The sequence below is a fragment of the Equus asinus genome, chromosome 5, assembly GCF_041296235.1.
Source record: "Equus asinus isolate D_3611 breed Donkey chromosome 5, EquAss-T2T_v2, whole genome shotgun sequence".
NCBI classification, from domain to species: Eukaryota; Metazoa; Chordata; class Mammalia; order Perissodactyla; family Equidae; genus Equus; species Equus asinus.
This window is the reverse complement of record NC_091794.1, coordinates 14,159,168-14,186,278: the sequence shown is the minus strand read 5'-3', so window position 1 is coordinate 14,186,278 and position 27,111 is coordinate 14,159,168. Positions and strand designations below refer to the sequence as shown.

At 42.3% G+C, this 27,111-nt stretch overlaps 1 protein-coding gene across 1 annotated transcript in view; it reads right to left on the bottom strand.

The window, feature by feature from the left end:
- Positions 1-3,222: 3,222 nt before the first annotated feature.
- PLCXD2 (phosphatidylinositol specific phospholipase C X domain containing 2) overlaps positions 3,223-27,111 on the bottom strand; it is a 49,159-nt gene continuing 25,270 nt past the window's right edge. Inside the window, exons 2-4 of the mRNA XM_044771626.2 lie at positions 20,919-21,379; positions 14,208-14,449; positions 3,223-7,729 (exon numbers count right to left, since the gene is read on the bottom strand). Coding sequence (XP_044627561.1) covers positions 7,570-7,729; positions 14,208-14,449; positions 20,919-21,379 — 863 coding nt within the window. The 3' untranslated portion in view covers positions 3,223-7,569. The remainder of the gene's footprint in view (positions 7,730-14,207; positions 14,450-20,918; positions 21,380-27,111) is intronic.

Here is a 27,111-nt window from a genome sequence, read left to right as displayed (position 1 = left end):
GAGAATGATTAAGTGATTAATGATATTAATGCTATTCAAGGATGTGGCATCTTCCACCCCACATCATCCTGCATACCACTAGTGGCATGAGTCCCATGCTCTGAGCAATGCATATTTTGTCCAGTGATTGTGCAACTTCCCCTTTCGCTGTCTGAATTTATCTGCTTTCTCTCTCATTAATTAGTTTCTGCTAAATCGTTCACCAATAAACACAATAGTTAGCAGTCAACCATGTTGAAGGCATTGTGCTGGATGCTATTTGGAGGAAGTGGGTACAGAGTCCCTACCTCTGGTACTAAGACTGACAGCTACTTTTGAGAATTTACTATGTGCCAGGCTCTGTGTTAAAATGCTTTCCATATGTTTTCTTATGTGGACTTCTCAATAATCCCTCATAGTAGGTATGATTAGTCCCATATCCTATATATTTAGAGCTATCAGTTTGCCTAACGTCACCCAGCCAGGACGTGATAGAGTTGAAACAGAAACCCAGGTGTGTGCATCTCTGAAATGCCTGTTCTTAGCTTCTGTGCTAAATAGAATGTTGTAATATGATAAATTAATATGTGTTTAGATATTAAAGAATTCATACATAATGCAACAGCCCCATTGTCGTAGAGGCAATGTCTCAAAGCAAGTGCACGTTCAGAAATGGAGGCAGGGCAGTAGTAACCTTGCAATTACACTATGTGGGTTATACCTGCTTTGCTTATGTTTGGACCCAGCTCTATCTACATCATGTCACTTTTTATTAAAACCAAATAGGAATGACTGACAGTGGTGCTTATCAAAGCAAACCAGAGGACATAATGTAGATTTACTACACAAAACCTAAAAATACAGGCAGAACATTCTGACCATGACTATGTTCTTCAATTACTATGGTAACTTGAACAGAAATATAATTATCCCTAATTACCTGTTCTAACATTGAACTATGTCAAATGAATGATTACTCAGAATTAATTTGATCTCTGCTAAATTCATACACAAGACTTTCACCTCAACCCATTATTTTTGTAGGGGGTAGGGCAAAAAAGAGAAATTTACTGAAATTAAGTGGCCTTAGATATTGTATTAAAAAGAATTAGGAATGAGGAAAATACTGGAATCTTCATTGCCAACAGAAACTGCAGGCTCACTCTTATTTAACCTTTGTATGCACAAACACTTAACCTCTGCATTGTTCTATTTCTGGACATTTGGTGATCACGCAGTAATGTGGGCTGGAGATGGTGGTCAGGCGAGAATATGGATGCCAGCAGGACCTGGGCCAAGCCTAGTAGAAATAGCTCAAGTGCTGAGGATGAAGCTTGGAAAACTGGGTGACTAGGCTGTGTGCACATTCACGCACAGCTCACCCTGGGAACCACAGGCATGTGCAGCTCACTCCAATAGGTGCTGGATGTGGCTGCAAGGGTCTTCATCCAGTATCGTATAATGAGGAATTTCATTGATGCTGAGTCTATAACTTTTCAAGACAAAATTAGAAGTGGGCCAATAACAAAACGTGCATACGAGCAAAGGAAAAGTACCTGCTGAAGGTTTCTATTTATTATTAGGCTTAAGCCTCCTTAGGTAGTTCAAATCAAATACAAGAAAAGACACCATATTATCATATCTATTGAACTTTTTTCAGAGTTAAAATGAGGTAATCTGGCTTTACAATGTTTCAGGTTGAATTAAACAATTTAATCCAGGTTACAAGAAAGGAGAGAGAGAGATTTGAACAATTATTTCCTAGGGGGAAAAAATCCAAGTGAAATGTGCATGAAAAAGATAATTAAGCCACAAGATACATTTCAGAGTACCAAGCGGCATATATGCAAAATTTTAATTCTAACTTTTAAGTTGGCATCGTTTATTATTATTTTACTTAACTTAGCAAATAGCATGCACTGTAATATAAAACAAGCATAGAGGACAAAACATAATATTAATAGAGCATTTATCAGATTCACGTATCATTTGAATTGACCAAGACTTATTTTCACTATGACAATGTTTGTATTTCCTGATTCTGATCAGTGAGGTCAAGTATTACAGTTGGCATATACACAACACAAATAATGCATACACAATCTGTATGTAATACGTATTAATATTGGGGTATAAATTAGTAAGTATAATAGCGGCAGGGTACCACTGTCTCTAGAATATCTTCTAAGATTTATCATATTGACACTATAGGTTCATGACTACAGTGTTATTAGTGCTATAAACTAATAACAAATGTAAAACTGCAAACGTACAAAGCTACCGAAGGCCTATTTGACTTTTAAAAGTGCTGTGCTTCTCATTAGGCTCAAAGCTTGTGAGCATGCCCCTGTTCTTTGGATGAAACACTAGCCCCAAGTTCTGGGTTCCTCTCAGGTGTAGCTTTAGTCTTTGGGTGGTAGTGGTGGGGGTCAGAATAATGCATCTGAGAAGAGTAAGGAGCAAAAACTACAGTGATAGGAGTGCGTTTGGACATCAGTGAACGTATGTGCCTTTTACTGTAAGTTTTGCCAGCTTCCTGTGATTAACAGTAATCAGCAGACGACAGAGGATGGCCAAGAGACAAGAGAAAAGCAGAAAGTGGTCTTCTGTGAAGGAGATGAGAAGAAATGAGATGGAAAATGCCTTACACTATTCATGGGGTTGCCTTAATAGACTGTGGGATTGAATTTCCAGAAGAGAGAGGGAAAATATTTCATCCAAACGATGTGGCTTAGAAACAAGTTTGAAAAGTCCTAAGAACAAGTTTTGTTGGAGAAAATACTAGAACACTCTACCTCAGGACAGAAAAAGTTATCTTAGAATATTTTTACAGCCTCTAAGAATGCTATTTCAACATCAACAGGGTTTTGTACTGCATTCTTCTGGGTTAGGGTTAATTCAATGATATAGTGCCATCAGTGTCACTATTTCTAGAAGGAAGCTGGGGGAGCCAGAGGACCAGGATCAGTGTGTCTCTGGGGGGCAGTAAAGAGCTGTTCAGTATTATTTGGAATTAAGCGTGAAGTTTCCAGGTACATCACTTATCACTCAAACAGTTCGCTCCTTTGTATCCAAGGCAACATTTGTGAGTGACAAAGCTATGGTGGCAAAAACTAGAAAGCAGCCTGAGGCAGATGAGCAAGATGTACTGGAAAGTTACTGGAATTCAGAGGGAGAAGCAAGTTCTATGCCATATAAAACAAACTTCCTATCAGTTTGGACACTTGATGGTATCAATTTCTATCCCTTTCCTTTCGGCATAATGTGCCTATTTAGCAGGTATTTGGGAAAGCCCACCTTTCAGGATCTCATGTACATGCAAGCAGCTTTCTTTCAGCCCTATTCATTATCTGGATTACTGAAGGCGCCGCTGTTGGACAAGTTCTGTCATCCCACGCCACACTTTTGAGAAATAAGTCCAAGTAGTATTTCTCTACACACACCACTCAGGGAAGAACTACCACGACTGTGGAGCCCCTGACTATAAGGCAGTGAACCTAATCACTAGGGAGCGATATTCTGGGGAGCTACTCACCCAAGGTTTGCAAAACAGCACTAAAGGACCAGACAGCCTCTTTATTCCAGAGGAAGGAGCCAAGGCAAATCCAGCACAGCATCACTCAGTCGCTCAGCCACAGGAGGGGAGTCTCACGGCTGTGTCCTACTCATTAGCCTGTTTTGTTTCCCAGAACCCACCAGTGAAAATCCGCAGTCAGCCAAGAAAGAAAAACACAAAAATTTCAACTGTGGCATAAACTAATTCTGTAAGATGGCCTGAATTGGGGTAGCCCTTTTGCTTCTCAGGAAAAGAGGCAGTTTCATTTCAGTCTTAATATCTCCTTTTTCTCCACCTTTAGCTGAGCACTAAGCCTCCTAGCTGGGTTGTAATAATGTCTCTTTGGGGAGGACTTTATTACGGCAATATTCAGAAAAACAGAAATAGAAAATCCTGACACACCACAAAACTGCCTTTAATTCCAGAATGCTCCATTACATTGTCTCCTTGAACAGAAACAGAAACTTTCTGATGTGAATATGAGGTCATGGAAGAAGAACGAGGATTCTTAGGATCGATCATGACCTGGGCTCAGAATCTTGTGCTTTTCTTTGAGTTTATATAAAATCCTGGGTTTGGACCGTGGCTTAACTGTTCTCGATAATTCAGGGGTCTGCACTCAGTGCTAAGGAAAATAAACTTAATTACTATACAGTCTAATATAGCAAATATATAATATTTTTTGGCATAATCCTCTTAGATCTGCCATTAATTTAAAATTTAATCCTCAATAATTTATTATTCCCTTCCATCAATTCCATCTTGACCTCTGTCTCCAATTCTAACAATATCTTCTGTACCCATGAAACCACAGTGGTACTTCTAATAGGCTCAAAGTTCAAGCCTTTAAACACTGCTTTAATCTAACTGAAATCTGTGATGGTCCCCCTTGCCACAAAGCCATGGAAATGTGGCCATGTGGGAAATGGTCCAGGGAGCTCATGAAAAAGTCAGTCTACATTTCAGAACAAATATTGCCCCAAATCCTGTGAAACTAAAGTCCTCTTTGGCTCAATCAAGAAGCTTTTTAGCTAATCGTAAAGTTAATTCTGAGCAAATATCAGAGCCTTGTTTGATCTGAAAGGTCCCCAGAACTTGCGAGAATAAGTGATGTGGTTGGGTCACCATGTTTATTGTTGCCAGTTGCAGAATGAGTTATAGAACTAAAGTCTATTTTCCCTCTGTCCCATCACTCAACTCTCCTGCTTGGCCTTCGATCAAGGAGCAGAATGCACACATCCTTCACTACACGCTGAGCAACTCTTTCTGGGGGCAGAGATTCTGCCCATTCAAAGGTGTTTATCAAGGATGAATGATAAATAACCCTTCTCCTACTTCCCAGAGCTCCTGTGCAGAATTTCAGAATGGAAGCCCAGCTGGCAACCCAAAGCAGCATGAAGAAATGAGGCCTGCACTCGCCATGCAGTGGAGGACTCCATGCAGGCGACCTTGTATCATTTTCTGTGCTTTTGTGTCATGCTTGATGACTTTTCTCTTCTCATGCAAACACTGAGGTGCACTTAAATGTTACAACCCAAGTGAAGTGCAACTATATATTTTAAAACTAAAGGAGAAAATCAAGTAAACATTTCACTGAATAGTCAGCAGCCCTTGGTTGTCATTGGCATCCTGTGCAGATACCTGTCAACACGCTTGGCCTCATAGCACCGAGCACCTGGACAAAGCTGAGGCTCAAATAAAACAGAGCAGAGTAAGTCTCCTCTTGCCTCCTTATCTCTTTGACAAGTAACACAGGGTTAAAAGAGGGGCAATGATCTAGTCCCTAGCAATTGACCAAGAATTAAAAACAAGACCAAAACGAAATAATAACAACACAAGTAAAACCCTGAGGGTGGGCCAGGGACTTCAGAGCTTGTTTAAACTGAGTTTAATATCAGAACTGGAGGAAGATTGAGAAAGTGAGGGCACCCACCTTCTTATTCATTTCCAGAGAAGGCCCTAAGGTAGTTGACAATAAAATCCCAGAATCCTCACTGGGGAGGGCTTCAAATGCAAGAAAAGGAAAAGTTAAACCAGATTTTCCCAGAAGCATTTGCAGTTGTGACCTCCTCAAGTTGTGGAAGCAAAGGGTCAGGGCTTAAATTACCCTACAGAGAGGAAAGGCTGAAAGACCAAGAGTTGGGGGTATGCATGTGCTTTTAGTAGCTCACCTAGGATACCCCATACTGCAGCATGTAGTATGCAAAGTCCAGCTAGGAGCATCCAAGAATAGGAATGGGAAGCTGCTGGGAGGTGGTCTCATGATCTTTATGAATGCACACATCCGTCCAGGATTCCGTGTTTATCTTTCCTCCTTAAGAACCCCGAAGCTGCCTTCCTTGGGGATTCTCAGACAGGTCTGAGGAGCATCGAAGTGTGCACACTCCCATACCCAGCTTTCTCTCTAGCTCCTCCCCTTTCAACCTTCTTCTGGAGGGTCTTCCTCAGGAATTTGGAGTTCTTCATGACCCATTTCATCTTCTGTTCCAGTGCATGGCTTGGTAGTGGCTTCTCAGATCTGGACCACACTCACACATGAACACTGTCCCAGACATGACTGGGGGAGCCAGGACATCTACAGCAGAGTCAGAGGTCACTCACAGTCCTGAGAAGTGTGGTCCTGTTGAGGGGAGGAAGACCATGGCAGCATCTGGCCTGGGTGAGAAAAGTTCAGGAAGCTCCTTTGTGAGTGCTCTTAGGGTAAGAAGCACTGAAGATACTTAATCTATAAATAAATAAATAATAAATAAATAAATAAAACAAAACACAAGAGAGCTCTTGAGGGATTACCACCTCTTATCAAGTAAAAGAAAAATCCCCCTCTTGAGTTTCAAAGCCCTCATACAGTGGCGACTAGTAGGCTCAGAACAACCTGCAGAAAGTAGAACAATCAAGACATGAACTGGAAATGTTCCAACACTGAGTATTTCTCACTTGATGACACACAAGTCATCCTAAATGTCCCCGAGGTAGTCTTGTTTTTCAAGGAGTTACAGAATGGCTCCAAACTCACTTGGAGCTTCCTCCTTAAATCCATTGCACTTTCCCATGCCTCCTGTGTCTGCCTCCACGGTGTCACAGACAAGGGGCCTTCCCTCAGCAGTGCGTCCCACAGTGCAGACCTGAGTCCTAGGCAGACAACCACAAAATGCAGTTCCAAGATCTTGGTTGAAGATCGCACTCCAGAAATGACTTTGCCAAAAGGATGCAGGCACCTACCTGGCAGCCATCTTGGGAAAAGCTACAAAATTAAATGAAAGAATCTGGCATGCAACAAACATGCATGTCTATCTCTTGTTGGGCCCCACACCGAAAAGATGTCTCATCATTGTTCCTTTCACTTTTAAGAAGGGGCCAAAAGAAATAGAAAGGAATCAATGTTTTAAAACCAGGAAACACACTTCTGATACCAAGGGCAGTATGTTTAACCGTTTAACTAAAGAATGACGGTCACTAGTTGCCAAGCACGATCTAAGCAAGAACAGCTTGTGGCTGAAATACCTTGGTGATAAAGAAGTCTTCCTCTCTCAGGGAAGAAGTGGTGACATTTAACATGCCTAGAGACATGGCCCTTTCTCCCAGGTTGATGCCACCCACAGGGCAGTCCACACCTGCAATGAGCCATTGTTTTGACCAGGGTTGCCTTTCTGGTTCAGCCTTCTCACTGGCTCAAACACAACATCCTAGAAGACAACAGGGAACTGGGCCAATTAGGGGACACCCAATACCCCAGTGGGACGTGGAGACCCCTATTTCCGTACTACATTCAACATCAGAAGCCAGTGGGCAGATCCTGACCTTGATCATGTGAAACATGCTTTCTTCCCTTGGACTTAAGTTCTTTGAAAGTCTCATTTGGGAAAAATGCCATTAAATGCCCTGTAATTTTATCCAAATGGCCCTGTTAGGAGGGAAAAAAATGCCCTCCTCTTACTTATTTTAGCATCACAGCCCAGGGGCCATCCCAACAGGAAATCCTTTAGCACTCTTGCCTGGATCAACAAATTCAACATTAAGTTAAATGAAAAATTAAATCAGCATTTAGCTAAAGCTCTATCCTCCTGCAGGAGGTCATTCAATTCAATGACAGTTGTGGCAAAGTCCACCAGGTCCACAAAGTCAGACGTGATGATGTTGACCCCCATGGCTCCGGGCTTCTGAGTTTTCACCCAGTCCAGGATGGCGGGAAGATTCCTACACAGGAGAGAACAGAGAATAGAGTTTGAAGGTCTCTTCCAGAAACAGAAGCAAAATGTTTCTGTTAATGGAACAAAAGTATGTCAGTAGAATCACGAGCCCCCAGAAGTTTGTCTGTTGCAGCTCTGTATCTCTTTCAGGGAGGAAGTGATGTCTATTTCTTCAGAGACTTGTACTTTTGGGGTTTCTGTGCTGGAAGAGGAGTTGATTTGCCTCAAGCACCAAAGAGGCACCATGTCAACAGGACCTTGAAAGACTAAGATCAAGAGCCGCCTTATTGTATTGGTAGGTTCTTTAATTTTTTTTGTCATGAAATTTTTCAAACATATTCTAACACTGAAAGAAATTTACAGTGAGTATGTCCACCACCTAGATTCTACCACTAACACTTTACTCTACTTGCTCAGTACATATCTATCCATTAATCCTTCACTCTATCCTTCTACCAATCCATCTTATATTTCTGACAAATTCCAACTGCACACATCTAAATACATCTAAATATCTCAGTATGCCAATCATTAACTAGGCTTTAATATTTGTTTTCAGTTTGTTTTTCTTTTGACATAACGTTTACATCCGATAAAATACACAAATCTTCAGTGTGCACTAGTTGAGTTTCGACAAATGTATACACATAATCCATACCCATATCGAGGCATAGAACATTACCAGCACCCAGAAAGCTCCTGCCTGCACCTTCCCCACCAATCCCTCTCCCTGTCCTCCCAGAAGCAACAGTTATACTGATTTTTTTCTACTATTGATTAGTTCAAGAAGTTCATATAAGCCATGCAATATGTATTCTTGTATTTGAGGTTCTTTCACTCAGCATTATGGTTTTGAAATTCATCCACATTGTTGCACACATCAGCAGTTTGTTCTTTTTTCTAATCACTGCATAGTATTCCATTGTATGAATGTACTGTAGTTTGTTTATCCATTTTCCTATTGATGGATAAATGAGGCATTCCCAGTTTTTGGATATTATAAGTAAAACTCTTTTATTCTTATACAAGTCTTTTTGTGGATGTTTATTTTCATTTCTCTTGGGTAAATACCAAGGAGTGAAACTGCTTTATTATATGGTAGGTTTACAGTTATAAGAAACTTCCAGATCTTTCCCAAAGAGGTTGTTCCATTGTATATTCCCATCAACAAAGTATGAGAGTTCTGTTTGCTTCATATCCTCCCCTAAATTTGATGCTAGAGTCTTTTTAATTTCAGCCACTTCAGTGTGTGTGTAAAGACATAGTGTTTTAATTTGCATTTTTCTGAAAACTAATGATGTTGAGCAGTTTGTCATGTGCTTATTGGTCATTTATGTATCTTCTTTGTGAAGTAACTGTTCTTTTATCCATTTTTTCTTTTTTTTTCTTTTTCTTCTAATTGTTGAATTATGGAAGTTATTTATATATTCTGGATGCCAGTCTTTTGTCAGATATGCTTTGTGAATATTCTATCCCTGCCTATAGCTTGCCTATTCATTTTCTCAATGGCATATTTTGGTGAGCTGAATTTAATTTTGACACAGTCTAATTTATCAATTTCTTCTTTTATAGTTTTTGTGACCTAAGAAACTTCTGCCCATGCCCAAGACACAAAAATACTTTCCTGTTTTATTCTAAAAGCTTTATGGTTTTAGCTTTTATATTTAGATCTATGATCCATCTCAAGTTACTTTTTATGCATGCTATGAAGTAGGGGTCAAGGTTCACTTCTCCCATCTGGATATACAGTTGTTCCAGCACCGTGTGTAGCTTCTTAATAGACCACTGCTTACTCGGTTGTCTCACAAACACAGTCTGTCGGTCTCATTTTATAATTTGAGGGCTTTCTATGGGATAGTCAGACTGTTTTGCCCAAAGAAGCTCACAGTTTAGTGACATAAACAAAGGATGACAATTTAATGTGATACTTTCTATATTAGTAGCAAGTATAAAATACCATGGGTGGTACAGAGGAGGCAGCATTCAAGTGCACTCACAGTTTTGCATCACAGTAAAAACAGTTCACTAAATACTCAAGACGTTGAGAAGGCTTTAAGGACGACACAAACTGGGGCTTATGTTTTGGCTAAGTGACTGGAGATATTTTAAGATGGGTATGCTCTAGGCCAAAATTGAGAATAAGTCAACTTTATTAACTTAATGGGTCCCTTTCTCCTCCTCTGGTAATACACTCTTTAGTTGTCATCTTCACCTTTCCTTTTCTCCTTTGAAGCTGACTTCTCTTCTTTTAGCTGATCTTCTGACTTCGCAGTCTTCTCCTAGACAACCCTATCAAGGCCTTGGTACCATTCTGTCCTTCTCCTCTTATCATGATAACTATCATCTGTCCTCGCCCTCTTCCCTCACTCAGCAGACTCTACAATCAGCGATGGGCTAAAACCCATCTCATAAATTGATTTGCATTTTTATATTAATAGCTGATTAAGAATCAATGGAACACCATCACAGGTACTTCCATTTTTAATTGGGACTCCTGAAGACTTAACTACCTCAACTTGACCTCTACTTATTCAATTTCTCTGTGCCTCAGTCTCTTCTCATGTAAAATGGGGATAATCATTATACTTCCTTCATATAGATTTTCAAGAAATTAAATAAAGTAATACACGTAAAGTGCTTAGAACTGTGCCTGGGATAGAGTAAGCACTATGTAAGTGTTTGGCACGAGAGAAGGAATCGTCAATGCTAGAGTGTGAGGTAGAGGGATTCGGGGGCTGGGGGTGAGAAATTTTCCTGAAGTGGTCACATCCTGCTGCTAGGTGACAAAATGTTGTGGCCTGAGAACAAAGGACTACAAATCCGGCCTTCCCTTGGAGCTCAGGACCAGGAATACACAGAGGCCAGCATGAAGGGGACATTCAAGACTTTTTTTAACGATGGCTAGTCAGTGTTCAAGTGTGAAATGCCGGCGCCACCTTCTGGTCATCACGTGGAAATGAGAATTAAAGGCTCGGTGGCACCTCCAGTTGGCTGACACCAGCCACACCTCCGAGGATCCCAGCAGCCTGAGCAGAGAAAGCAGGGAAAGGTGTGCCCCTGTGGTCTCCAGCGACAAAGAGCTCTGTGTCAGCTTCAGGTTGCATGTGTCCACCTTCCCCAAGGCAAGGATCAAATAACCGAGATCACACACAAAGAAAGGGAAATGTAGAACCCACTGTGAGGAGGAGCCACTTTATTTTCTTAACTCCAGGCATTTACGAAGATGAGAGATCAATGCAGAAGGCTGAGCCAGATACTGCGGACAGGCCTGCAAGGCACCAAATCCCACGGGCTGCAGAGCAGGAGGTGAGAAACTTTCTGTTGACTTTGAGGCACAGGGAGAACAGGCCAGTCTGTTGTGTCTCTGAGTTTTTTCACAGACAGGGATGGCATGCCTCTTCTGTGCCAGGCACTGTGGTAGCATCTTCATGTTAAGACTCTAGAACCTTGTGTGGTATTATTAACCCATTTAACTGGTGAGAAAACCAAAGCTCAGAGACCTCAGGAAACTTGTCAAAGGCCACCCTGTTGTTAAAGGACTGCGTTAGTTTGCTAGGGCTGCCATAAGAAAGTGCCAGACTGGATGGCTCAAACAACAGAAGTTAATTTTCCCACAGTTCTGGAGGCTGAAAGTCCAAGAACAAGGTGTCGGCAGGACTGGTTTCTCAGGAGGCCTCTCTCCTTGGTTTGTAGATGGTTGCCTCCTTGCTGTGTCCTCACATGATCATTCCTCTGTGTCCCAGCATCCCTGGTGTCTCTCTCTCTGTCCTAACCTCCTCTTCTTATAAGGACACCAGTCAGACTGGCTTAGGATACACCCTAACGGCCTCATTTTAACTTCATTACCTCTTTAAAGGCTCTATCACCAAATATAGTCACATTCTGAGGTACTAGGGGTTAGGGCCTCAACATACAAATTTTCAGGGAACACAATTCAGCCCATAACAGGGACCAAGTCAGACTTCAATCTCAGGCTTCTGATTTCAGTTCGTGGCCTGGTCTGTGGTCCCATGGATGCTTTGTCATCAATCAGGTTTAGGCAAAACTTGCTTTTATTTGATTTCAGTAGGATTGCAAGGTTCTAAGAACCCTACCATAAAAAGGATAATTGCCATAGAACTTCAGTCAGATGGCTATGTTTTTCATGGCTTCCTTTTAGGGTGATGAACCAAAGTGAACAAGATCTCAGGCCCATGTTTACCAAAGAGTTGGGGGAGGGAGGGTTAACTCTGCTGAGAAAACCACCACATTTGTAGGAAAACAGACCTTGTCTGTTTCCTCTTGGTTAAGCTGCCAATCTGTGCCCAGGACCAGTTTGACAGCACCCCTGTGTACCTTAGTTAGGACAGACTTTCCAGGTGCTGGGACTCATGAGAAGACCCTATGACAGCTGCTTCTTTCCTATGCTTGTTCAGTAGCACAGAGGAAATGGCAGTCACATGTTGTGCATGTGTCTGGGTACAAACTGTTGACCAAAGTTGAACTTCTTCCTTCAGTTGACGTGGAGGCCTAGGAATGCATGACGCATCCCTGTAATATTCTTGTGATCAGCAGGGGTCAAGACGCCCAAGTATCTTTCCAATCTTGCAGACATATGCTTGCTACCAATAGGCGAGGGCTCTGGCATGCTGGGATGCCTTGGTTTTGGGTGCGTGCCGCCATCATTAGCACTAAGTGAAAGGGCCTTGTGCTGCATCTGTAGCCAGATGAATGGTCTAGGAATTTACAAGTATGAAAAGCATGGGGACTTTGTGGGTTCACAGTTGTAACCAGTAAGATCTGACCAGATTCGGGTATTAATAAGACAATTAATTACAGCCCAGTGGAGCAGAAAGGAACAGGGCACTGAAACACGCTCCATTCAAGTCAGCACTAAGCACTGGAAAGGGCCATAGTCCAACAGTCAGAAGTCCAGAGTTGAGACACATTATTGACTCTTACCAGCTATGTGGCTCTGGGTCACTGCACCTCACTGAGCCCATCTTAAAAGGGGACGATAAACTGCTCCAGACAATGTGTCCTCCTAGAGGCTGTCTCAATTTAAGAATCAATGAAATCATCTGCAGGAGGGTACTTTATATTCAGAATACGGTTTACAGATGTACATTGTCTTTATTTTTAAACACGTCCTCTCTTTTACTAGCACAGCTCTCAGCACCAACATTTATTATAGTGATTTTCATATTCCTTCATAGAAATTTACATGTTTAGCTTTCCTGCTAGACTGTGAGTTCCTTGAGAGTAGAGACTGTATTATTCATCTTGTATCTTTGGACTTAGCTCTTCCTAGGTACTCAATCTTTGCTGAACGAATAAATAAATAAATAATGTTAATCTATAAATTTACAAAGGCATGAGGAAAATGGTGTGCATACATGAACATATATTATAAAAAAAAAGTTTGTAACTCTGGATCATTCAGAGATATGTCACTGGTTTATAAAATTCTCTTTTCCAAGTTCAGCACAAATAATTCAGTGAAGACTAGAGTGGGGTTTCTGGTTTCGTTCATGGCCAACTAATCAGGAGCTCTCGCCGAGAAAGAAACGTGCAGGTGCTCCTTCCTATCCAGACTCCTGCCAGATGACCTCCTGCTATCTGAAGTCATGCTATCCAAACTCAGAGCCAAAGAGACAGGGGCAGGTTTATGGATGAATCTTGCACTATCTGAACTCTGGTGTTCATCACCTGGGACCAAAGTGACACCTGTAAATATCCTTTGTCACCCAAATGTATTAGCTTCCTCAGCTTGGATGGCAAGGGATGCCCTGTTATCCAAACGTATTTATAACATTCCTTTTACACACAGACACAGGCATCAACACAGATGCATACATGTACATATATGTAAGACTTTTCTGGACAACACCTTTTTCCTGACAACGCCTATTGTTAATTGGTGTCTAGGATAAAGAACATCATCTAATACAAACTTTTTGGAGCTTCTCCTGCCTGATGGTAGAGTCAGGCTTGATTCTGTACTGAGGAAGTATCTGAGGCTCTGGCATAGCGGGGGCATCCCAGGCTGCGTCTTAGGACTCACTGTCACCACGAAAGGGAGAAGGACACCCCAAATCCCTGGAGGGCCATCTCTGAATCCTTAGCTTCAGCAGAGCAGGCTCACTGAATGCTTCTTAAACGAGTGAGCACTTGGGCCGGCCGCGAGGGCAGAGGCAAGAAAATGCTGTGACCACCTGCAGGAGCCAACATCCGGGTGTTGACTTAAAGCACTTTGCTTCAGTATCAAAATTTAGGCAGTGTCTATGATGTCATATGTATATTTCACGAAGTATTTAGAGATCCTTGGCCACAGTTAACGCAAGCCATCTCAAATGCATAGCTTTTTCAAATATAAGGTTTTTTGTTTTGTTGTTATTTTCAATCTTCAAACTATATGGCTTTACTGCTGTTTATTCAGAAGAGAATCAAGATCAATGGTTTTTTTTTTCTACAACCTTACTGATGACATGGAAGCAAATTCCTACCTGTGAACCAGAGTGTTCTTGAGGCCACCAACCAGGCCTCGGGCAATGGTCTTCACTCTGGGGGTGAGAATTGCTTGAGAGACGTGGAAGGAGCCGCGAGGGGCCCGCTCACTCAGAGTGGTCTCCAAGAAGAGGATTAGCTTGTGCACACTTGTGGTGTTTGCCCAGGGTGCTGGAATCTTCTTTCCTGGCCACAGGAAGGGGTATTGCTTGTAGAAGGGACAGTGATAGAAAATAAGAACCTGAAACGTTCCAAACAGAAAAGGAGAACAGTTCATGGACAAGCTGAATGGCAACTCCTTAGCTTTACGCTGACGGCTAGGTGGAAAGGCAAACAAATATAGACATACATGGAAAGTCAAGAATTGTTATACATTCTTTTAGAAAAATCAATAAGCAAAGATTAAAGTACTTGTTACAGGTGTGACTTGAAGATTCTTAACTTTTCTTTTGTCATGAACACCTGTGGAAGCACGGTAAAATCCTGAATGCCTTCTCAGACTGCTTTAAATGAATGCGTAAAATAAAATACACAGGATTACAAAGAAAATCAATGAGATGGAAATACAGCTATCAACATATTAATTAAGGTTGCAATAAATTAATGGATATGCTTCATAATAAATACCTTCAAATAAAATATTTTGTTGTAAATCTAATACGTTCCATAATTTTGAGTTACTGATGAGTATAAATGATATTTCAAAAGATATCCATAAGAACTGAAATGTGATATGGAAATCTCTGTGATTTCCATGGGGACAAAGTCACAGTAGGGCCAATCCTGCTGTGGTCAACGCAGGCACTTACAATCAATGGGGATATTAATTTTCAGTTAAAAGTTAGTGAGAATTGGGACCGGCTGCGTGGCGGAGTGGTTAAGTTCTCGCGCTCCGCTTTGGCGGCCTGGGGTTTCGCCAGTTCGGATCCTGGGCGGGGACATGGCACCACTTGCGTTGGGCTATGCTGGGGTGGGGTCCCACATGCCACAACTGGAAGGACCCACAACCAAAAATACGCAACTATGTACCAGGGGGCTTTGGGGAGAAAAAGGAAAAATAAAATCTTTAAAAAAAAAAAGGTGAGTGAGAATAAACGTAGTTTTTTCCTATCCAAATTCACAGACTTCTTACATTCCACTCACACTCTCTCCCCTTGGGAATCTCTGGACCCAGGTGGAGAACCCCTGTGGCTACTGCTGTCTGGAAGTTATGACTCCTTTGCTCATGAAACTGACACAGCTCTTGGAGTTCAGATCAATACACAACTAATTTGGGAGCACACACATCTTGCACTGTGCATGCTGACTCTGAGTGAAATTGCCTGTCCCAGGAGAGGGAGGGAGTTCTCTGCTTGAGGTAGGAAAGACTTTGAGGAGCTGATGGGTCTCCAGAGGGACCTCTCAGGATGGTGGTGATTTCAAAATAATTAGCAAGCCACATCCACAGCATTAATTAGTTTCTGAGAGGCAGCTGGGGGACAGAGAGTTGCTAATTTGGTTTCTAGAAGTCACATATCTTTTCCCTCCTGGGTACCAGTGATTCTTCCTGGAGGAATGTCCAGCGTGCATGTTTACACTCTCTGGACTGCAATCCTCAGATAGCTGGCCCCAGAGCATAATCCTCCAGGCACCCAAGATCGAGGGCTCTGAACGTGTGTCTTGTTTCCGGTGCACATTTAGCTCATGACTAAGGTGCCAGACTAACCGCTCCTGAAGGCCTAGGGCTGGGGAGCGCCAGGCTTGATGCCTGAACAGGCTAATAGCTGTTCTTGTTGTTTTTAATGGATTTGAGTAATGTCTGACTGACTGCTAATGCTGGCTGTGTGTTAATGAGGTTAATCACCGGCTCATTGTAAGCAGATTGCCTGGGAGATCGGGTAGATTTGCTGCTGGCGGTGGAACTGGCTAGTTTGGAAGGCAGAGGTCTCCAGCATCATAAGTGAGGAAAGCTGGCCTGTGACATGGACTGTGGGAGAGGCGGAGGCTGTGTGACCCTCGACAGGGCCTGTCAGACCGTTTCCTGTGCGTGAGGGACGAAAAGACAGTCTATTCTTTACTCTGCCTTGGAAAAGATGCAGAAAGTACAAATTACAGGAAAGGGGTTTGAATACTTTTCCTCGAGAGTCTTTTTGGGCAATCTGACCCTAAAGGTTATAGGGAGAATTTCTGTTTACAGGAGGAGGTTGGCCTAGCAAACCAACCCTCATTCTACAGAGTTCCAGGGGCAGTAACTGTTGCCCCAGGGCCCGGGTTTTGCATGTGCCCCCTACCTGGCTCTGCTGTATTTTTCTCTGAAATACTTTCCCTTCCAATGATCAGTTTTTCTCTTGAGACTCAGATTAAAAATCTTATTTCCTTTGAGAATTGTTCCATAATTGACCTCTTCTCATTCTGACCAGTCCTTTACTAGAGGCCCCTGGGATGTAGATTTATACTATGTACTATTTTTCAATTGAGTGCTTACAAACCCCTTTCTTCATATAGTACATTTGAGGTAGTTTTATCCTCAACTGTATATCAGGTGTTTTGTATTTTACTAGTGTTCTGTATTCTTACCTTTTCATTAAGATTCTAAATACTGTCAAGATGCAGATTAAATATTCTAATTCACTGTACCCTCAAAACTCATAGCCACTAATGTACAGAGATACACCTGTGAGTTGTGATGTAATTGCATGTTGAATAAATGAAATTTGACAAAATGGTTGTACAGTTCTTGCTATTAAATTGTAGCCATAAAATACTCAGGGGGTTACACGCAAGGCAGCTCATTACATAATGAATATTTGACGCTTAACTGCCAGTATGGCACTGCCCCAGCAGGGGGAGATGCCTGAGGACTCTGGGAGATCTGCTTAGCTTTTGGGAAGAGACCTGGCAGGGAAATGTTGGGAAAGGAAGAAGAAAAAGGAGATGCCAGAATTCAAATGGATGACATTCTCTCTTTTTCTGGTTTGTCATCACAGACTCTTTCCTTCATAATTTTAGGCATACTTGTCATTGGATGACACAGATTAGCCCATACTTTATGATAGATCATTGCTGTGCTGCTAGAAATTCACTGTCCACACTATGCATTATTCCTGAAAATATCTGTTACTCCTGCAGATTTCTAAGCAATTTAGCATGCAATATGGCAACCTATCCAGAACACTATGTGTATACAAAGTTATAAAACTATATTTATCACAAATATCTGTTTATAAACTTAGCTATACTCAAATTTAACCTTCCCTGAATCCCCACAGTCAAAAGCCCTCTTACAGATCTCTGTCCCTTTCTCCATTCTGCTAACCCTCTGAGACCCTGCTAATAGTGGCTCATGAATAAAGAGAAAGTGTTTCTATTGGCATCATCTACTACACTAGTTGTGAAAGTCACCAAGATGTGTAACAGGCTCTTGCCATGTGGGGGATCAAAATCAGCCACCCCAAAATGTGTCTCTTTGCCTTGGTTTTTTTTTTTTTAAGATTTTATTATTTCCTTTTTCTCCCCAAAGCCCCCCGGTACATAGTTGTATATTCTTCATTGTGGATTCTTCTAGTTGTGGTATGTGGGACGCTGCCTCAGCGTGGTTTGATGAGCAGTGCCATGTCCACGCCCAGGACTCGAACCAACGAAACACTGGGCCGCCTGCAGCAGAGGGCGCAAACTTAACCACTCGGCCATGGGGCCAGCCCCTGCCTTGATTATTTTTAAAGACAACAGACTCTGAAAGAAACTTTGACCTTCTCCCTAACTGCCTAAAGGAACTTAAGACAGAAGATCTGTTCCATGAAGGAGCTAATACCAGAAGATAACTATAGTAAGATGTTAACTAGGTGCGATAGACAGGAAGGCACTAACAAGCCCATTTTTACCAAATTTCTATCTCCCAGGTCACATTGTCTATAGATGGCCCAAAAAATACTTGGTTATCAAACATATGCATTTCTATCTCCATGTAAATTGCCTTCCTCCCTTTGAAGTCCCAAACCACTACCCCCAACATCCTCTTTTGTCTTTAGCTGAAGATGGTATTTAAGGTGGTGGCTTTGGCCATTTCAGTGAGTTACTCAGTTTTCCTGGGTCTCTCCCATGTATACATGTTATTAAATTTTGTTCTATTTTCCCCTTTTATTCTGCCTCATGTCAATTTAATTCTTAGACCAGCCAGAAGGACCTAGAGGATAGAGGAATTATCTTCCTCCCCTACACCACTCACTAACAATGTTCTCTGGGCAAGGTGCTTAACCTCTCCAAGTCTCCCGTTTTCTCATGTGTAAAATGGGGATAATAACAAAATACTGACCAACCTTCTAGTGTTGTGCAGAGGATTACACATGTTAATCCACGTACCTAGCACAGTGGAAAGGCTCAATAAATGTTAGTTGCTATTATGACTGTTGTTATTACTATTGTTTAACATTGTAAGAGAGAGACTCCACTGGGGAAAAAATCTCTCCAAATTAGACCTGTGAGTTGGAACAGATACCAACTCAAGTTTAGAGGGAGAGGCATTGTCACTGACTGACTGCCCTGAGGAACTCAAGAGTGGGTTTGGGCACATTTCATTGTTTAAGGGATGCAGTCACCAACCACCCTGAACCAGACCAAGCCCTACCACAAAAGCGGGTGCCTATGACCTTTGCCTTATTTTTAATGCTAAGATCTCTTCTCTGGGAGGAGCTTAGGCCTTATTAGCATAACCTGCAGTTTATGTGGAGGCTTGTTTTCCAAATGAGCCTGCTCAAGCGAAAACCCACCTCTCCCTTTTGAATATTCATTCCTCATCGGAAATAAACGGCCCTGCTTCCCCTTCGTTCGGGGATGCCAACTTTGGAAATGGTTCTGCATGGCCTTCTATTTGCTGCAAATATACCCTACGTTGTGAGACCACTACTTCTGGTGGAGAGTCTGATTTTAACTCGCCAGGAGGTGAACTCACTTTGGTAACAGTGTGATAAATCGTTGGCAAAATACCACTTACAAAATTTTAGTGAGAAAAAGTGGCTTAGACAACTTTTAACAGATACTAAAAGTTAACCCATTAGCCTCTGTGGAGTCAAAGGCATTTAGCATTTTTACAGGTGTGCAAAACAACTTGGTGTTTCCAGTTACTCAGGCCAAACCTGGGAGTCATCCTTGAATCCTCACTTTCTTTCACGCCCCAAATCCCATCCATCAGAAAACCCTGTTGGCCCTACCTTCCCATAGATTCCGATCTGACCACTGCCGACTAGTAGTCTCCTCGCTGGTTTCCCATCGTTCCTCGCTCCTCCTACCCCTCGTCTCCTCCTAGCAATCACAGAGATCCCATTAAAACCTAATTCAGGTCTCAGCACCCTGTGCTCAGAACCCTTCCAGAACTTTCCTCACTCAGAGTAAAAGCCAAAGTCCTTACATGATCACCCATTATCTCTCTGACCTCCTGCTGCTCTGCTCTCCATCCAGCCCCAAGGCCCTGCTTTTCCTGGGGTGTCCGGCACACTCCTGCTTTGGGGCTCTGCACTGGCTGGTTCCTCTGTTGAGAAAACTCTTCCCCTAATAAGCCCCTATTAACTCCCTTAACTGTCTACCCTGATCAAGCTATTTAAAATTGCAACCAACCCTCCAACCCACAGAGCCCTGGCTCTCCCTTACTACGCTTGACTTTCTTTTTTCATCGCTCCGATCACTTTCCTAGCATTATATATAATGTGTTTACTATGTTTATTATCTACGATCTATCTCCCTCCAGCTGAATGAAAGCTCCCTCAGGGCAAAGATCTTTGTGTACCGATTTACCCCAAGTACTGAGAATGATGCTTGGCACATACTTGGTGTTCAATAAATATTTGCAAGTGAATAATCGTTAATTGACTTTTAACTAAAAGCTCTTCCTTAAGTTTAACAATAACTGCCTCTTTTAGATGCTTTGGTTAATGTATCTATGAGTAAGTGAGCAACTATGAATGAAAAGTACTTGTTTTTTCCCCTTTTTAAAATAAAAAGAGTCTAAGTGCAGGCTGACCTTTCCTGAAGCTCCCCTCTCCCACTATCTACCATCCTTTGGGATCAGAGTGGAATATATCTGAAGCTCACTTTCTTTTTCTTGAGTGTGTCTTTCATGGGTCTATGTTTGGGGGCTGTCCTCAGCCTGAGCAATCTGGGGACTGTTCTTCCAACCTGGATCCCTTCCACAGGCTCTTCCTTCCTTAACTCCTGCCAGTATGACCCAAATTCTGTGAAGATGGCCTTTGAAGATGTTAACACCCCTGAGATGAATCACCTCATGTGCCTTTCTCAGCTAATGCTGTAATTTACCAATCAATCCCTTGGCAGGGATTCTCTGACACCGAGTTGAAGGCAGGATGGAATGGATTATCCCTGAGGGCAATTAGGAAGGCGAAAATGGGCTCTATGGGAGACAGAAAAGTGGTATGACCAACTGGTCCCATTTGACGACTGTGCTTTGGGTTGGTTCCGGCCAGCCCACTCAAAGTTAATTTAGATGTCAAACAGGTTGCCAAACAAGTTTTAAATATTTGGCAGGTGTTAATCCCAGTTCGATGGCGCCGGGGGAGCCCTATCCTACAGCCTGGGAACCAGTGTGCTGTGTTTGATATTCCAAACAATCTATACCTTCTGGTCTAAGAGCGCTGGAGTGAGCTGTCTTACAGCTGGCCATATAGAAACAGCAGAAAGAGTGAGGTTCTCGCCCTTGGAAGCTCATCTCTGTTTCCTCCTACCTGGCACTTCTTCTCCCACAGGGTCTGTAGCCTCAGACTCTCCACACTGCAGGCTGAGCACAGCTTGCTTCCAAAGGCCTCCCGGATGCGGAGAATCAGCCGTTGGTGATGGGCCTCCTCCATGGCGTAGAAGTGGTTGAAATCCAGGAAGACAATCTCCCTCGGGTGCTGTGCAAGAAAGGAGTCAATCTCCATCAGCCCATCCCAGACCTTGATGCCAAAGAGCCCATGAATGAAGTAGATCTCCTGGTCGGCATCCCCTGGCTTGGAAGACACACGCAGGTCGAAGTAGCGGATCCCAGCTTCCAGCTGTTCTCGGAAAGTCAGGTTCTGAGTCACAGACCATTTCTTCATCAGCTTCTTCACCAAGGAGATCCTGGCGAGGCGTTTGATAGCTGGGGTTTGGTCAGGCCCCACTGGGGACTTTTCATCTACCCAGTAGCTGAATGAGTCATGGGAACCTATACAAAGCAATAAAGGGGAGGAGAGCAGTTGAGGCTGGAGCTGGGAAAAATAAGCCAACTGAGAAGAAAACAAACAAAAATTAAGAACCAAATGCACACAAAAGTTGTAAACGAAGACTTGAAAAAATTTTCAAGCTTGCCAGGAATGAGTAAGCACAAATAAAAGTAACGTAGTCTTATTATCAGCTTGTTAAGCCTGAGGTAAAACTATAATTCTCGTATATTGTTAATGTAAGGTAAATTAAAACCCTTTTGGAAAGCTACTGAGAAATATGTTTGGAAAGAGGAGCTTTAAAATATTCATACCATTTGATCTAGTAATTTCATTTCAGAAAAGCTATCCTGAGGAAATAAACTAACATTTAGAAAAACAAAGATGTCTGCTGAAGAATATTCATAGCAGAGACAAAGTGGAGGTTGCTTAAGCATCTCTCATTGAAGTACGCTCAATGGTGGCAAATCCACTTTATTCGTGCAGTCATCGAAACAAAGCCTACGAAAACTCTCTATCCCAATAATGCTGCAACAGGCATTTAAATTCTAGGAAGGTAAGAATTAAAAAAACCCAAACTATCTTCTTTTTATGATTTTGTATACACTATTTTACTATTGTAAAAAGGAGTCAGTAGAAATGACTTCTTGACAGATCAGATAAACCTTCTGAAGAACTCGATACAGGTTAGTTACGTGGCCCTCTTTTTGAATTCATCCCTTAATGAGTCAAATGTGCTACTAAATGGTCAAAATCATGTCCTTTTCCTCTGCATTAAAGGAAAGAGGGTAGGTACCCTCTTAGACACTGAGATGATCTTATTGTTAGAGGCATTTCATACATAATATAGAATTTTACAAAACTCTACTGTCTTATGCCTTATTATTTCCATTTTCTTGAAAATAAATCATTCTGGGATGGCTTTACTATTTTACGTTCTCAGAAATAAAGTGAAAAAAGAAAAAAAAGGGTGACAGGCAATGCTTTATTTTTATGTGGTCTCTAGAACATGGAGGATATTCAGTAACTATTAAGAAAAAGCACATCTATTAATCCTTAGGCAAAGTCAGTTTTGCAAGTGAGAAAATTATTAGCATATTTCAGGTAAAAGAAATTGCCGTGACTAATAGAAATGTGGAGCGAGTCCCCCTGGATTTACCACATTGGTTGGCTCTGTTAATGAGACTCACTGGATACTTGCCTAATGCTCTGCTTCCTTTGGCTGTACAGAGACAGGAAACCTTTATACCTCCTCATTGAGAGATTTATTATGAATACATTATATATAGATGGTGAACAGCCAGTTCTCTCTTCTTTTTAAATTATATTAGCAGTCCAGCTGTTCAGGATTGAGTGTGTAATATAGTGCGAGGCACGCACTGAACTTAATTCTTCCCTGGGGATGAGGGACCAGCCATTACCCAAGCACGGAGGAGAGACAAATCCCCTCTGGGGTTCTCTTGTTGGTGCTAAGCTCAGTTCCATCTCCAGAGGGAGATGTGCTAAGGACCTCCAAGGTTTTTCTCCACGTCTGAGGAATATGCAGCAATGTGACAGTGATGGGGCTCCAGGGACCATTTCTGAAAACACAGGGACACACGTGGTACCCACAGAAGAGGGAGGGTGTGCGCATTCCCTGGAACATGGCGTCTCTGTTTATCTCTCTGCTCCCTTTTCCATTTCCCCTTTTCCTTTGTGACATCCTGTGTCCAGCGCAGCCCTCCCTCCCCTTGACAGGAAAGGACAGGACAACGGAGCACATTGTTTGCAGAATGTTTTATGGCAGTTGTCCTACCTAGGCCTACAGCTTTCGAAGCTAGCCATCACTCATTAACCACTATCAATATGTTTGCCTTTCTGCTCATTTTTTCCCAGGAAGCTTTTGCCTCATATAGAGTGAGGGAAATAACATTCAGGTACTTAAGTGCATTTAACTATTTCTTTTTTGAAAAACAGGATAAAAATGTCCTCCCCTCTCCTGCACATAGAATATTTACATGTTATACAACCTACAAATAGTAATTATAAAAAGAAAATCCTAATATTTTACACCCCAAATTCACTATCAAAGCGTTGTCTTCTCCCTGGACCCGAGGGAGGTTATTTTACCCTTTAACGACTGTGCGGTGTGGGCTCCTTCTCCCTCTCTGCCCTGGGACGTATGGATTAAACTCACGCATTCCCCCAGCAGAGGAGAAGAACCCTGCCTCATGGGTCCTCGCCTTATTCTCTGAGAGAAGTGCTGAGCGTTGAGTCATTAAGCACAGCAGTTCCATGAGTTCTGGTTTGTTTTATGCCAAGAGAGGAAACAGTTTAGGACCTCACTCTGCTGTGATTTCTGTCAGGGAAAGCGCTGTTGCTGCTACTACCCAGCGATACCTGCGCAGCTTCCCTCATCCCTCTCTCCGACTCCTTCATCTCTGTCTACAGTAGATTTAAGGGGTGCTCTTTATCTTAAGAACAAAACAAAGCACTTTCCCTTACGTGTCTTATCCCCTCAAGTGACCGTCTTCTCTTTCTTCCTCGCTGTCACACTCTTGAAAGGGAGGCAAGTCCTGCGGCCTTTGTCTCCTATGATCTCCTCACTCCTTCCCATGCAAAGCCACCTCCTGTCCTTCTACTGCTACTCTTGATCCTTAAAACCTTCAAATCAACAATTCCAGATGGTGTTATTCTTCTTGGCTTCTCTGAGGTTTTGCTAAATCAGCTCTTTTCTGGAAACTCTCGTTCCTTGTATTCCGGGATGCATGGTTCTCAGTGTTCCTATCCTTCTGTTACCAGTTGCCACTCCTTTTGCTTCCTTTGCTGGCTCCTCTTCCTTCTGCTTGTCCCCAAATGTAAATGTTTTCCGAAAACCTCTACTGGCTTCTTTTCCCCCTCTTCAGAGGTTTCATCCACTCCCCAGTTTTACCACAGCACCATTATGCTGATAACCCCAAAGGCTTCATTTCCAGCCCAGACTCTTCTAAGTTCCAAATTTATGTTTCCGACTTCCTGCTGTGGTCTTCCACCCAATGGCCTACTCACACAACAAATCGCAGATTTTCAAGGTCCAGCTACTCATGTTGTACCTCCCACCCCCCAAAAAGGGCCTCTCCTGAACTTCCACCAATCGTTCACTCAGTTTCTCAGACTTGAAACCTTAGATTCTACTTAACTTCTTCCCTCTCTCTCACCCCCTGCATCCAGCCAGCTACAAAAACTTTGCGTTTGACTCTTAGATGTATCACACAGTCTCTTCCTTTAACCTTCAACTGTTACCCCCTCGTCCATACACTCATTACCTCTCATATAATCAGGACAAACAGAACCCTAACTTGTGTCCTTTCAGTGCAGCCTCTCTCTAATTTGTTCATATTCAAAAGTTAATCATCTGAAGCTACAGTGCTATGTCATTTTCCTCCTCCCCCAAAATCAGGTTCAAACTCTGAACACCGGTGTTTAGGACTCTCTCCAGTATGGCTCCCATGCATTATTTCAGACTCATCTCTCACCAGTCCCTACACGTATCTATCTGTTGGTGTGCAAATACACTGATGGGCAGGCCTCTTCCTGGACTCCATTCACTTTCGTTTGCTGATATCTTCCATGAAATAATCTCTCAGCCAACTCTGTCTATGTCTTCTCCCCGGCATTTATAACCCACATTGGGCAAGTTGTCTACTCTACGTCTCAGTTTTCTTGTCTGTAAATTGGGCATGATAGTGCCTATTGTCACAAAAATTGCTGTGAATATTGGAATGTATGCAAAGTGCTTGGAACAATGCTGACACTAAGTAAGTGCTGAACTACTGTTTCTATTACTATTAGTCAGTCTCTGTTAGTTAAAAACTAGAGGGAGGAGGGGTGAATTAACTGAAGCTCCTTATCTTAAATACTTAGGGTCTCGAAGATTTTCTTTCCCGCACATGAAGTGTGGTTCATTTCAACCTTGTTGGTTGACACGGAGATGATAGCTTAGCCTCTGCTTTGTTGACAGTAGCTGTCACTTACTCTCTTGGTCACAGCCTAAGCTTTGTCATCACCCACTTCTAAAACCTTACAATTCAATACCCTACTTTCTGAGCACAACTGACTTTTCTTCTGCCTCATTGTAACTTGACTTCTATTCTCCCTAATCTGAGAGCCCAGAGTTGGCTCTACGTCATCCTTCAGCTATAACCACAGTAGTTAGATGCTACTTTTACGTGCAGAATTTATAACCATATGAAAGCGGTTAGGATCACTGTTGAGGCATTTTGTCTGTCTATACATGCAAATCATGTGCACAGCCCGAAAATGCACATGGAAATATTAACATGTTTTCCAACATATTTTTTGACTAACAGCAAATGTCCTCCTTCTCTTTTCCAATATTTCTCATTTATAGAGTAGAATGAATAAGGCTTTAGGAAATAATAGGCATCAAATATTGGATGACTATTTTCAGACTTCTCTGGGTAGGGAATTTTGCTGTCATCTCAAGAACATTCCCTATAGAGCAGGAAATACGGACACATATTCTTAATGTTCTACACACTCCATGGATTGATATCATCCCCAATTTTAGCTCTGCAAAGGTGAGGTTCTTTCCTCCAATTTTTGGAAACTTATTTTTGTGCAATCCTTTCATTTTCATAATTACTACTCTTGTCTCTTTTTTCCTTATACAATCGACAGGCATTAAAAATGTTTCTATCTCCTCTCTTCATGTATACAGAACCCTAGATAATATATGTGAAAGCACTCTGTAATCTAAAGCAGTGATTCTCAACCCTGGATGCACATCAGAAACTCCCCGGGGTGGGGAGCTTTTAAACAACACCAGTGCCCAAGACCCACCCCGGACCCAATGAGTCAGAATCTCTCTGGGGTGGGAGTTGAGAATGGCAAACTTGAAAAGCTCCCAGGTGATTCTATTGGGCACCCAGGCTGGACATCTGCTGCCATAAATGTAAGACTATCCTTTGCCAAAAAGCTCTCTGACTTCTGGGTCACCTTCCCTGGTTGGTTTCTAGCACTTTCAAATCTTCAAATAATAATCTGGTGGGCAGCCTTCTCCATATCTTGGTAGAAGCTTTCTTCATCATTCCTTCTGTTCCAAGAATGCCTCCTGCCCTGACCAGTTGAACAACCATAGCTTGTTTGTAAAGAAGAAAAACAGTGGGAGGCCTTGTTTTCCTTCTCATGCCTTCTAGTAAGTGATTAGATGAAGTTATTTAAGGCTAATTAGGGCCTTCAAGATGTGGGCTGGGTTGCACAGTTCAGTATAGTCACCGTGGCAGCAAAATCATGAGGAAAGAGAGATTTGAATGGGAAAGGGTTTGCTCAGTGTTCTAGTTATTTCCTCCTGGCCAGCATTAGGTTAGAAGATAATCTAAGAGACCATCTATAAGGAAATAAGCTGGCCGTGGGAGGGCCAGGGACAATCAGTTTGCTCTTTATCTGGAATACCAATTGCCATTTGATTCTTTCTGCGACTTCTAATTTGGGAATTAGGAGCTCTCAAGTTAGCACATAATAGTTGTTAGTTAAAGCACTTTCATTACCCATTTCTTGCAAACTGGAGTAGTAGCCATTTTTCTGGACTCAATTAATTAAAAAGAATTTAAAGCAAGCTTCTTGGGAACCTGGTCTCCAAATAAAACAAAAAGAATTCAAATCACACACCCTGAAATGATACATTTCATTACAGCACAGTGGCATTTCAGATGACATGGTGGCTATACTTATAGCCACGGAAGGAAGGATAAGACAA